The following is a 13,504-nucleotide window of genomic DNA, read 5'->3' as shown; positions in this document are numbered from 1 at the left end:
CGTCGATGGACGCCGCCTTCGGACGACGCCTTCGGACGTCGGGCGCCGCCTTCCTCGAGTCCCGGGGGCGTCGTGGCGTCGTATCTCTGCTTGGAGGTGTTGACGGTCGGCCACTATATACGCTTCGTCGTCTTCGTCGTATTCGCAGCAGCAGGTGCGGTTATGTCGGGTATGCGTCGCGCTGTTTCGCTGTCGTCGTGTTCGGGAGTCACGTCAGGGTTAGATAGGGTCGTCGGGCTGAGGGCATGGTCTTCAGCGAGTCGCTGCGTCGTTGCAGGGTTTTCGTTTGTCCGCGGTCGTGCAACTTTACCTCCAGAAGTTGTCGCTTTTAGTTTCCCCCGCGTAGGCTGGGGGACCTTCTACGTGAGAAGTCAGCAGTGCTACGGCGGTTCGGTGACTGGTACGGGTAGGGCTACGGGGAACGGTTGAAGCGGGCTGGTCCTCGGTTGGTGTTAGGGCGCTGGGCGGGTCGGGGGCGTGGGGCGTCGACAGAGAACCCTCGCAAACCGAGCCTCTTGTAGGGACAGCGACGGTAGATGTGGTCGGCCTCTCCGCAGTGGTAGCACAGAGGACGACTATCCGGTGTTCGCCATACGTCAGTCTTCCTCGGCGTCTGGGTTCGTGCTACAGGGGGTCGGGCGGGCGACATTGGGCGGCGGTACCGTGGGGCTTCTTGACGACGGGTTGGAGCAGGTCGGGGTCGACGAACAGCCGCGGAGTAGTCATCGCTTGTGGTTCGCGGTGTGCTTCCTACGGCGTAGAAGTCCCCAGTGCGAGTTGGACTTCTTCTCGGATCACGTCGGTCATGGAGGCGATCTGGGGTTGCGGCGTGGTTGGGAACATCCTCCTCAGTTTTTCGCGAAAGACGGCGCGGATCGTTTTTCGCCAGTCTTCCGTCGCAAACCCAGGAGTGTTGACGGGGTTCGCCAAAAACGCGTTCAGTGGTCTATCGTATTGCCTCCAACGCATGTCCAGGGTCCTCTCGATCATCGAAGCCTCGGTCACGAACTCAGCGACGGTTTTCGGTGGGTTGCGAATGAGTCCATGAGCTCTTGTTTAACTCCCGGCGTCAGAAATCGCACCTTCTTCTCTTCTGCCATTTTGGGGTCAGCTCGTCGGAACAGCGTCTTCATCTCCTCAACGAACACCACAACACACCTTCGTTAGGATGTTGGATTCGCGTCTGCAACAACAGCTCAGCTCGTTCTTTCCGTACGACAGTTGTGAACGTTTTCAAAAATTTCGCTTTGAACATGCTCCATGATGTTAGCGAGCTCTCGTGATTTTCAAACCAGACTCGAGCCGTGTCTCCGAGGTAGAAAAACAATTGCCTCAGAGTTCCTTCATCATCCCATCGGTTGAAACGTCGGACGCGCTCCAGCTTCTCCAGCCACTCTTCCGGGTCTTCACCAAGGGATCCTCGGAATGATGGCGGCTCACGAGGTTGCTGCAGAACGACGGGAGGATTGGCTTGGTTGACCATGGTGCTAGTTGCGACGTCTTCCTTCTTCGCTTTCTCCGGTATAGTAGAGCGAGCTCGGGTGGTAAACCTTGCAGGCGGAGGCTGGCTCTTGTTGGACTGCCTTGGCGGCTTCAAGAGGTTGTAGGGAGCATGAAGGGTGCGTAACCCGCACCACGACCAGATGTCATGAAGTCGAAGACGACGCAGTTGTCTTCAAAGAAAATGACTTTATTGGTGCGAAATTGTGCTCCCCTAACAACTCAAACAATACGCAGGTGGCGAGACAGCAGTCAAGAAAGTGACGTGCGTATACATAAGCGAGCAGCGAATATCGAATGCCGCGGCGTCTGCTCTGCAGGCTTTTATCTTTCGGCGCGAGTGTTTCTGAAACCGTCGATTTACATCCAGAACATTGTAGATCAAAGAAGATTATTCTGGGCTACTGACGTGAGGGCGATACAGTCTGCTTATCTGAATGAGATAGCCCCTGCGGCATAAAAATAAAGAATAGAAGACGCGCTTCGCTTGGGACACAATAACAGAGACGTGCATGGCCCTAAATAAACAAACAAACAATAAATAAACAAACCCATACATGGTTCCCGGCAATATTATAAAAGAGAAAACCATATCTACGAAATAAATAACTGCACTGTGGCCCTCAGATTATGTGTTAAAGAGAACCCCTTTATCCCAAACGATTGAAATGCAAAGCCATTAAGTGCCCCGCTGTGAGGAAAATGCCGATCCCTGTAAAGAGTAAAAAACAAAAAATGTGGTTGATCCCTCTTTCAGAGGAATCGGCCAAACACGAAAGTGAAAGGGGCCTTGACAGGAGCAGTTGAATGTTAAAGAAATTTCGTTGGGCGAAGGGTTCGCGAGCCTGACCCCGCCAAACGAAGCGACACCGACACGTAAGAAACAGAAAACAGGGGAGGGTGCCTCAATTCACGCGCGTCCCCCGTACACGAAGGCGCCGGCATCGAGGCGCCAACTGTCGGCGCTCATTAGCGTCATGATACGCTAGTTCGCTTCAATTCTCTAGACGGCGCCCACCATGTGAATGAGTCATATGGAATGACATAATGCGCGTTCGTAGCGTATGCTCACGTTTCGGTTCGTAGCGCAGTGGGAAGAGCGCCACGCACCTCCCGGCCAGAGAGTCATGGGATCGAAACCGGGCGCCGCCGCGTCAATTGCACTTTTTCTGGCGACGTCACTTCCGTGACGGATGTCACGTCGCCAAAATCTTTGTGTAGCGGGGCATAAAACGCTTTCCTGTTAAAAAAATTCTGGAATTTGTGCCAAAGTGGGTAAGTGTGCTAATTCCAATAAAGTAAATGGATGAGTTCTTTCTTAATTCGAGTACATCGAAGTTTGTATGGGAATCATTCCCGAGACTCCGCATCTAGCTGCTCAATGCGCAATCACCACGCTACCGAAGCCTGCCATCAGCAGGAGAACAAGGATTAGCCAAGTGCGGGAGGCACTGACGTCACATCGCGTGATAGGTGAGGGTGATGGTAAGTGAGAAGAAGAGGGCCGCCTAGGAAGCTGCGGCCGGAATGGTCGCTGTACCATCCACCTTGCCTGCCCAAATAATTTGAGGACTAAGGCAAAGAAACGAAAGCGAAGAAAGAGCACGGTTAGTCTGGACGCACTCGCGCCGTCTGCGCTCGTTTGCGAGCGAGTGCAGGTCTCCCGAATGCTTCAATACGTGTCGTGGAAAGAGACGCAAGAACGATCGATGGTTTATCGCCACAACGATTGATGTGCCACGTGTGAGCGGTCGCGCTAAAACCCGGGGAATACCTGCGGCACCCCAGCCGCATCCCGGAGCTTGCCTATTCGAAAACTCCTCACTTGGGGTACCCTAAGGTCTTCGCATTCCTACCCGTTAAGGAGTCTTAAGTGTGTCCCCCGAATCTTCTGCCTCTTTTCGTCCCCGTGCAATCCAAAAACAGCATAGGAATAAACCATACAGCATCTGCGATCGAAGGTTCTTCCTCACAAACACGTGGAAGACAGCCGACTTCCATCTCTGCGCATGCGCGTGTTTCAGGTCAACACAGAAAGTTGAAGTTTTGGATTCCCTGGGGGTGTCTCCGGCAGGTGTGACAGAAAACGTGACGGCATTAAAACGCGGTAAGTGATTGTTTTCAAAGCCTTAAACGCAATGGTTAAATAAATGTCGATAGTTTTACACAAAAGAAATATTCTACTTGTCGAAACGTTGGATATTCAGAGACCTGTGCAAGTTTATTTCCTCATGCTTCCCCACTTTCCTCCAAGTTATATATATATATATATATATATATATATATATATATATATATATATACAGAAAGATGGGTCAGCAGTCTACAACGCCAAAGGAGGCATAGGGGTGTGGTTAGGCTCTTTACCTTTTTCACTACGGTTAATGAAGCACACATTTTTTTATATATACAGAAGAAAGAAAGAAAAACACGCGCCCAGAGTGGGGACCGAACCCACGCCTTTCGATTACATGTCGAATGCCTTACCAATTCGGCTATCTGGGCGACTGTGTTCTCCTTCACTTTCTGGGCTATTTATATTTACTAGAATTGTATCTGACGCTTGAGGGTGGTAGCCAGCGCCACTCTGACTACACGGGGAGAAGGGGACCTTCTTTTCAACCCCCGGGGCGTGACTCAAACGTCTGCAGCCTGTCATGAGCGGGTAACCGGCGGGAAGCCCTCTTATGCTACCTAGGCATCAAGGCTGCCAGAACCGAGACCCTCGCTAGGCTTTCGCAGAATAATATAGTAAGGAAATGAGGGGCTCGTTGAGGAAATACAGAAAGATGGGTCAGCAGTCTACAACGCCAAAGGAGGCATAGGGGTGTGGTTAGGCTCTTTACCTTTTTCACTACGGTTAATGAAGCACACATTTTTTTTTAAATATACAGAAGAAAGAAAGAAAAACACGCGCCCAGAGTGGGGACCGAACCCACGCCTTTCGATTACATGTCGAATGCCTTACCAATTCGGCTATCTGGGCGACTGTGTTCTCCTTCACTTTCTGGGCTATTTATATTTACTAGAATTGTATCTGACGCTTGAGGGTGGTAGCCAGCGCCACTCTGACTACACGGGGAGAAGGGGACCTTCTTTTCAACCCCCGGGGCATGACTCAAACGTCTACAGCCTGTCATGAGCGGGTAACCGGCGGGAAGCCCTCTTATGCTACCTAGGCATCAAGGCTGCCAGAACCGAGACCCTCGCTGGGCTTTCGCAGAATAATATAGTAAGGAAATGAGGGGCTCGTTGAGGAAATACAGAAAGATGGGTCAGCAGTCTACAACGCCAAAGGAGGCATAGGGGTGTGGTTAGGCTCTTTACCTTTTTCACTACGGTTAATGAAGCACACATTTTTTTTTAAATATACAGAAGAAAGAAAGAAAAACACGCGCCCAGAGTGGGGACCGAACCCACGCCTTTCGATTACATGTCGAATGCCTTACCAATTCGGCTATCTGGGCGACTGTGTTCTCCTTCACTTTCTGGGCTATTTATATTTACTAGAATTGTATCTGACGCTTGAGGGTGGTAGCCAGCGCCACTCTGACTACACGGGGAGAAGGGGACCTTCTTTTCAACCCCCGGGGCGTGACTCAAACGTCTACAGCCTGTCATGAGCGGGTAACCGGCGGGAAGCCCTCTTATGCTACCTAGGCATCAAGGCTGCCAGAACCGAGACCCTCGCTAGGCTTTCGCAGAATAATATAGTAAGGAAATGAGGGGCTCGTTGAGGAAATACAGAAAGATGGGTCAGCAGTCTACAACGCCAAAGGAGGCATAGGGGTGTGGTTAGGCTCTTTACCTTTTTCACTACGGTTAATGAAGCACACATTTTTTTTTAAATATACAGAAGAAAGAAAGAAAAACACGCGCCCAGAGTGGGGACCGAACCCACGCCTTTCGATTACATGTCGAATGCCTTACCAATTCGGCTATCTGGGCGACTGTGTTCTCCTTCACTTTCTGGGCTATTTATATTTACTAGAATTGTATCTGACGCTTGAGGGTGGTAGCCAGCGCCACTCTGACTACACGGGGAGAAGGGGACCTTCTTTTCAACCCCCGGGGCATGACTCAAACGTCTACAGCCTGTCATGAGCGGGTAACCGGCGGGAAGCCCTCTTATGCTACCTAGGCATCAAGGCTGCCAGAACCGAGACCCTCGCTGGGCTTTCGCAGAATAATATAGTAAGGAAATGAGGGGCTCGTTGAGGAAATACAGAAAGATGGGTCAGCAGTCTACAACGCCAAAGGAGGCATAGGGGTGTGGTTAGGCTCTTTACCTTTTTCACTACGGTTAATGAAGCACACATTTTTTTTTAAATATACAGAAGAAAGAAAGAAAAACACGCGCCCAGAGTGGGGACCGAACCCACGCCTTTCGATTACATGTCGAATGCCTTACCAATTCGGCTATCTGGGCGACTGTGTTCTCCTTCACTTTCTGGGCTATTTATATTTACTAGAATTGTATCTGACGCTTGAGGGTGGTAGCCAGCGCCACTCTGACTACACGGGGAGAAGGGGACCTTCTTTTCAACCCCCGGGGCGTGACTCAAACGTCTACAGCCTGTCATGAGCGGGTAACCGGCGGGAAGCCCTCTTATGCTACCTAGGCATCAAGGCTGCCAGAACCGAGACCCTCGCTAGGCTTTCGCAGAATAATATAGTAAGGAAATGAGGGGCTCGTTGAGGAAATACAGAAAGATGGGTCAGCAGTCTACAACGCCAAAGGAGGCATAGGGGTGTGGTTAGGCTCTTTACCTTTTTCACTACGGTTAATGAAGCACACATTTTTTTTTAAATATACAGAAGAAAGAAAGAAAAACACGCGCCCAGAGTGGGGACCGAACCCACGCCTTTCGATTACATGTCGAATGCCTTACCAATTCGGCTATCTGGGCGACTGTGTTCTCCTTCACTTTCTGGGCTATTTATATTTACTAGAATTGTATCTGACGCTTGAGGGTGGTAGCCAGCGCCACTCTGACTACACGGGGAGAAGGGGACCTTCTTTTCAACCCCCGGGGCATGACTCAAACGTCTACAGCCTGTCATGAGCGGGTAACCGGCGGGAAGCCCTCTTATGCTACCTAGGCATCAAGGCTGCCAGAACCGAGACCCTCGCTGGGCTTTCGCAGAATAATATAGTAAGGAAATGAGGGGCTCGTTGAGGAAATACAGAAAGATGGGTCAGCAGTCTACAACGCCAAAGGAGGCATAGGGGTGTGGTTAGGCTCTTTACCTTTTTCACTACGGTTAATGAAGCACACATTTTTTTTTAAATATACAGAAGAAAGAAAGAAAAACACGCGCCCAGAGTGGGGACCGAACCCACGCCTTTCGATTACATGTCGAATGCCTTACCAATTCGGCTATCTGGGCGACTGTGTTCTCCTTCACTTTCTGGGCTATTTATATTTACTAGAATTGTATCTGAAGCTTGAGGGTGGTAGCCAGCGCCACTCTGACTACACGGGGAGAAGGGGACCTTCTTTTCAACCCCCGGGGCGTGACTCAAACGTCTACAGCCTGTCATGAGCGGGTAACCGGCGGGAAGCCCTCTTATGCTACCTAGGCATCAAGGCTGCCAGAACCGAGACCCTCGCTAGGCTTTCGCAGAATAATATAGTAAGGAAATGAGGGGCTCGTTGAGGAAATACCGAAAGATGGGTCAGCAGTCTACAACGCCAAAGGAGGCATAGGGGTGTGGTTAGGCTCTTTACCTTTTTCACTACGGTTAATGAAGCACACATTTTTTTTTAAATATACAGAAGAAAGAAAGAAAAACACGCGCCCAGAGTGGGGACCGAACCCACGCCTTTCGATTACATGTCGAATGCCTTACCAATTCGGCTATCTGGGCGACTGTGTTCTCCTTCACTTTCTGGGCTACTTATATTTACTAGAATTGTATCTGACGCTTGAGGGTGGTAGCCAGCGCCACTCTGACTACACGGGGAGAAGGGGACCTTCTTTTCAACCCCCGGGGCGTGACTCAAACGTCTACAGCCTGTCATGAGCGGGTAACCGCTCATGACAGGCTGTAGTCAGAGTGGCGCTGGCTACCACCCTCAAGCGTCAGATACAATTCTAGTAAATATAAATAGCCCAGAAAGTGAAGGAGAACACAGTCGCCCAGATAGCCGAATTGGTAAGGCATTCGACATGTAATCGAAAGGCGTGGGTTCGGTCCCCACTCTGGGCGCGTGTTTTTCTTTCTTTCTTCTGTATATTTAAAAAAAAATGTGTGCTTCATTAACCGTAGTGAAAAAGGTAAAGAGCCTAACCACACCCCTATGCCTCCTTTGGCGTTGTAGACTGCTGACCCATCTTTCTGTATTTCCTCAACGAGCCCCTCATTTCCTTACTATATATATATATATATATATACAGAAAGATAGGTCAGCAGTCTACAACGCCAAAGGAGGCATAGGGGTGTGGTTAGGCTCTTTTCTTTTTCACTACGGTTAATGAAGTACACATTTTTCATTTTTTTTAATATACAGAAGAAAGAAAGAAAAACACGCGCCCAGAGTGGGGGCGCGTGTTATATTTACAATTCTAGTAAATATAAATAGCCCAGAAAGTGAAGGAGAACACAGTCGCCCAGATAGCCGAATTGGTAAGGCATTCGACATGTAATCGAAAGGCGTGGGTTCGGTCCCCACTCTGGGCGCGTGTTTTTCTTTCTTTCTTCTGTATATTAAAAAAAATAATAAAAATGTGTACTTCATTAACCGTAGTGAAAAAGAAACGAGCCTAACCACACCCCTATGCCTCCTTTGGCGTTGTAGACTGCTGACCTATCTTTCTGTATTTCCTCAACGAGCCCCTCATTTCCTTACTATATATATATATATATATATATATATATATATATATACACAAAGTAGAATTACGCTCTTCGGAGACTTTATTTCCAACGTTTCGACCTGAGACAGGTCTTCCTCCTGAGGAAGACCTGTCTCAGGTCGAAACGTTGGAAATAAAGTCTCCGAAGAGCGTAATTCTACTTTGTGCGTATTCCTGCAGCAACTAAGGACTCCACTTCACGACTATATATATATATATATATATATATATATAGGTTTGGAAATGAGGGGCTCGTTAGGAAATACAGAAAGAAATGCCGGCAGTCTACAAGGCCAAAGAAGGCATAGGGGAATCGATAGACAATTTTTTACCGTTAGTGACGTTACATTATTTTTTTTTATTAATACGTGAGAAAGAAAGAAAAACACGCGCCCAGAGTGGGGACCAAACCCACGCCTTTCGATTAGATCTCGAATGCCTTACCAATTCGGCTATCTGGGCGACTGTGTTCTCCTTCACTTTCTGGGGTATTTATATTTATAGTCTGAGTGGCGCTGGCTACCGCCCTCGAGCGTCAGATACAGTTGTGGTAAATATAAATACCCCAGAAAGTGAAGGAGAACACAATCGCCCAGATAGCCGAATTGGTAAGGCATTCGAGATCTAATCGAAAGGCGTGGGTTCGGTCCCCACTCTGGGCGCGTGTTTCTCTTTCTTTCTCACGTATTAATAAAAAAAATAATAATGTAACGTCACTAACGGTAAAAAATTGTCTAACCATTCCCCTATGCCTTCTTTAGCCTTGTAGACTGCCGGCATTTCTTTCTGTGTGTATATATATATATATATATATATACTTTATATACATATATATAGTCGGGAAACATAAATACCCCAGAAAGTGGAGGGGAAAATAGTCCCGCCGGTACATAGTCGTCTTCGCACCAGACGCGTATTCTGTAGGTCGTTGGCACAGATCCCACCCGGCGGGGATTTTTCTCCACTTCATTTCTGTCTTTAAATTCCTTACCTGGTTCAACAACCTACCAAATTCTCCTCTTTCTTTCCGAGGTTTTATTTCAACGAGCCCCTCATTTTCCTATTCTTATTCGATGCACACACACACGTGTGTGTGTGTGTGTGTGTGTGTGTGTGTGTGTGTGTGTGTGTGTGCGAACCCAGGATTCCTGCCCAAGCGCCTCCGCGGAGAGCAGCGCCTTCTGTCGGCGTGTGGCGGCGCGACGCTCCGTAACTGAAGGGAGCGAAAAATGAAAAATCAATAGCTCCTCACCCAAACCAGTGAGCTAATTGCTCTCCCGGTTGTATGCAGAACAGCTTTCACTCTCCATTACTGTATATTTTCAATCATGTAACTCGAACGATGCGTGTTACCTGGGCATATAACTTTTTGTCAATGGCGTCTATGGCAGTCTCTGAAAAATGGACCACTTGGCTCTCCTAAATCGAGCACTGTGTCGCTGCAAGATCAGATATCCAATTGCTCTCCCGGATTTGAGTACTACAGTATGTTAACTTCAAGACGCCATAAAATTCCACGTGATTGGTTCACAGAAAAATGTTACTGGGCACTTTTTGTCTGGAGTCTGATGCCAGGTTAGAGAGTGGGAACGTGTGGTGCCCTCTCTCGTAGTGGCCGGCATCCTCTACAGCCCCCATAGCCTCCGCGGCGGCCCGCCGCCGGCAGCCGTCCCGCTCGGCTCCGGTCTTTTCGGTGCAGGACGTTTCGGTACAGTGCGTTTCGGTACGCTCTTACCGGCGCACAGACCTTTCGGGACGCGGGCGTTTCGGGACACGGACCTTTCTGGACACGGGTGTTTCGGTACAAAGGCGAATTCCGGCATCGCTGTAGGCTGCGCGCGTTATTTACGGGGTGGTTGCGAGCACGCAATTCGTACTTAATTATTACAGATGTTCCTGTTCGCAGTTCTGCGTTATTTTAGGCCAGCAGTTGGTTGTGCGGCCTTGCCAAAAAAACTTCCGTTTATTTGTTGAATATTAGCTGGGATATTTGTAGCATTTATAAAACATAATTGTTCATTATTCTTTTTGTAGCGACTTATTAAGTATTTTATATAACAAATCAGTGACAGTATCACCGTATTTCCTCGGTCGTGTTTTGACGACTTATTATCGCTTTTCTTTTTTCAAAAATCAGCGAGAGTAACTATTTTATTTTCACACTTTGCGGATCCCCTACGACAAAGGCTGCGGAAATGAGGGCCACTGCGCGGGAAAAGGAACCTGTGACCGCTAAATGATGTAGGGCAATTTCTCGGCATTCCGCATTTGTATGCGTTGGTTTTTTTTTTATAACGCAAGTGCTTAATAAGGTGTTTTTAGAAATGCATTACGGAAGGTACCAATTATAGTCGTCATACCTGTCACCCTCTCCATCTATGCTCTTTCCCCCTTGCCCACCCCCACACAAAGTAGCAGGTCAGAGACTATACGATCAGGCCGACCTCTCTGTGTTTTCTTTCCATGCAATAAATTACTCTCTATCTCTCTCTTTTTATCGCCGCACGCTTCCGTCCCGGCTTCGTTGTTAGCAGGGGCTGCGGCGGGTTTGCATTGTTTGTTTTATCAGAAGTTGGAAATGCATTGTAATAATGTTTTCTGCAGCATACGTACAGATAATTAACTTCTCAAGGACTACTCATTTGGAATTTTTCTAAGGAACAATGCAAATATCTTTTATATATTGGTGTTTTATTTCACATATGCTTAATGTTTTGTTTCGGCTCAACAATAATCACAAGTATTGACATTGCCAGCGGACTTAATTGTTTAGAACTCTCCTCTGCATTAACTTTGGCCGGGCGGCTGAATCGAAGAACAGAAAGACAGGCTGACAAACAGACCAAGAGAGAGACCAAACTTTCCGCGTTTAATCAGCCCCTCAACCGTCACGAAAAAAATAAAAAGGAAAGAAACCAAAGTGCCTTTTAATTAAAGCACGTGTGCATTCGCCTTTCCTGATATTCTCTATCACCCCGTCGTCGTTGCATTCGGTGTATTGAAGGACTCTGGTTCTACTCAAAAATAATCAGCGATCGCACTTACAGTGGCGTTGCTAAGGGGATTGACCAGTGAGGGGGGGGGGGGGGTTGTTGCTGGAGAACCAGCCTCCTATGTCGGGGGTGCCATTTGTGCTTTTCCACTGTGCAAAGTGGGCGCCGAAAGCTTATAGACAACTGTTGCAGCTCTCGCCACACCAGGCGATTAAAAGTTCCTTCCTATTATAATGGGAGCAGGCGAGGAGACGTCTGCATCCAACAATGTCGGAAGTGTTATTATACCCGGCTTGAAGCCGTGGAGGCCAACGGGGTGAAAAAGGAGCGATTCCTGGAAAGGGGCGCCATCGGTATGACGGCGACGCGCGGAAGGGTGCAGGGAGCAAGCCTGTTCCTTGAGATGGGCGACACTGGGGCGAATGAGACTGGTCATTGTGTCCTCGGGGGCTTCTTCGGTGGCTCTTTGTTGTGCAGTAAAGAGATTATGTCAGCTCATGGTGCATGTATAGCTATAGCACTGCCATGCACTCGGCCACAGAAACGACTTCGTCGGGACGGCCATCGTCGAGAACGAAAACTTGGTGGCACAACGTCACAATACCTTAATCCCTACCTTGGGACTCTCACTTTTGTGTACACGCATGGCCTGCGCTAGACAGAGAGGGGCTTTGTGAGATACCTAACGCGTTGAAAGGCTATCGGACGCGGCAGCAGGCTGACCCCAGTCACCCCTGAGAAAGAAAGCTGGTTGTGAAACGTAGGCTTCTCCATTTATTGTACCATTGTTTGCAGTGTAATTATAGCTTTTCATTTGTAGCCTCCCAACCAGACAGGTCGCAGCCAAAAGTTTACCTTCACTGCATGTTGTGTGGGTCCTACAGAGGAACCAATTGGTAATGGGCCTACCCAATTTCCCATTGATTCCGCTGAATGACGATCATTTGCGACCCCACAAGCACGTGTGCATACGAACTTTTAGAGATATTCGAAGGCACGTCATCCCGCGGCTCACAAAACTTGCACAAGATAGGCAGTTTTTTTTCTTTTTTCGTACCACCGGTGTTGGGAGTCTAAGCTACTTTCTAGTAGTCGACCGAGTGATAGTAAACAAAAACAAAAGAAAAGTGATTATGAGCGAGCTCTTTAATAACAAAGTTTTACTCGCAAATAATTGCAAATCGGCACGAACAAACTGGGTGCGAGAGTACAAGCTTTCGCGTTTCAAAGGCCTTGGAGATTTTTAAAGGTCGATAGTCGTGCTCTTTTGTCTCAAACGGCATTTCAATCAAATGGTCTTGAAAAACGTTGTGTGTCAGCTCAAAGGTGGCATTTTAGTCAAATGGGGATCCGGACATTTCAGTGTAGGACATTTCGGCGCAGACATTTCAGTGGACGGACATTTCGGTGCACGGACATTTCGGGGGTCTAGGTCTTTTCGGTACAGGGCGTTTCGGTACGGTCTTTTCGGTACACGGACATTTCGGTGCACGGACATTTCGGGGGTCCTGGTCTTTTCGGTACAGGACGTTTCGGTACGGTCTTTTCGGTACACGGACGTTTCGGTACAGGACATTTTGGTACAGGGCGGTTCGGTACAGGTCGTTTCGGTACGAAAACGAATTCGAGCGAGCGTTTGAGGCAGCAAAATCCGCGCCCGTTGTTAACATGGGAGTTGCAAGCACGCAAATCGAACGTGTTTATTACAACTGTTGTTGCTCGTAATTTTACGTTATTTTAGGCCAGTAAAAAGATAAAAGAAAGGACACCAAACAGGCGCTGAAAGTTTATTGACGAAACCACCATGTATATATAATACATCCATGGAACGGAAACAAAAGCCCACATATATGACATACTTTTCATGATGTCATACCTTTCACTTTTTTTTGGAAGCTCGCAGATACTGCAGATGCTCGTTTTTGGCGAGGACTTGTTTAAAGCGGTAGACACATGAACGACCGGCGGATGCGATTCGCATGCGACTGATCGTTACGACTGATTGTTAGGACGGGTTTTGGCGGATCAGTCGCATGCGAATCGCATGCGCCGGTCGTACTTAGCTCCTGTCTTGCGTTTTTCTTTCTGTCCTTGTCGTCTGAGCTGTGGAATCATGACGACGACAATTGAGTGCTGTTGCGGCCGTTTTC

General features: G+C 48.3%; 1 protein-coding gene across 1 annotated transcript in view; it reads left to right on the top strand.

Moving 5' to 3' along the window:
* The window catches only part of LOC144146927 (glutathione hydrolase 1 proenzyme-like), a 70,656-nt gene that overhangs the window by 12,374 nt on the left and 44,778 nt on the right, over window positions 1–13,504 (top strand). Inside the window, exon 3 of the mRNA XM_077678888.1 lies at window positions 3,525–3,607. Coding sequence (XP_077535014.1) covers window positions 3,525–3,607 — 83 coding nt within the window. The remainder of the gene's footprint in view (window positions 1–3,524; window positions 3,608–13,504) is intronic.

The sequence above is a fragment of the Haemaphysalis longicornis genome, unplaced genomic scaffold (assembly GCF_048455015.1).
Source record: "Haemaphysalis longicornis isolate Haplotype H1 unplaced genomic scaffold, Haemaphysalis longicornis Haplotype H1 scaffold_7, whole genome shotgun sequence".
In the NCBI taxonomy this organism is placed as follows: domain Eukaryota; kingdom Metazoa; phylum Arthropoda; class Arachnida; order Ixodida; family Ixodidae; genus Haemaphysalis; species Haemaphysalis longicornis.
This window is presented reverse-complemented; position numbering and strand designations above follow the sequence as displayed.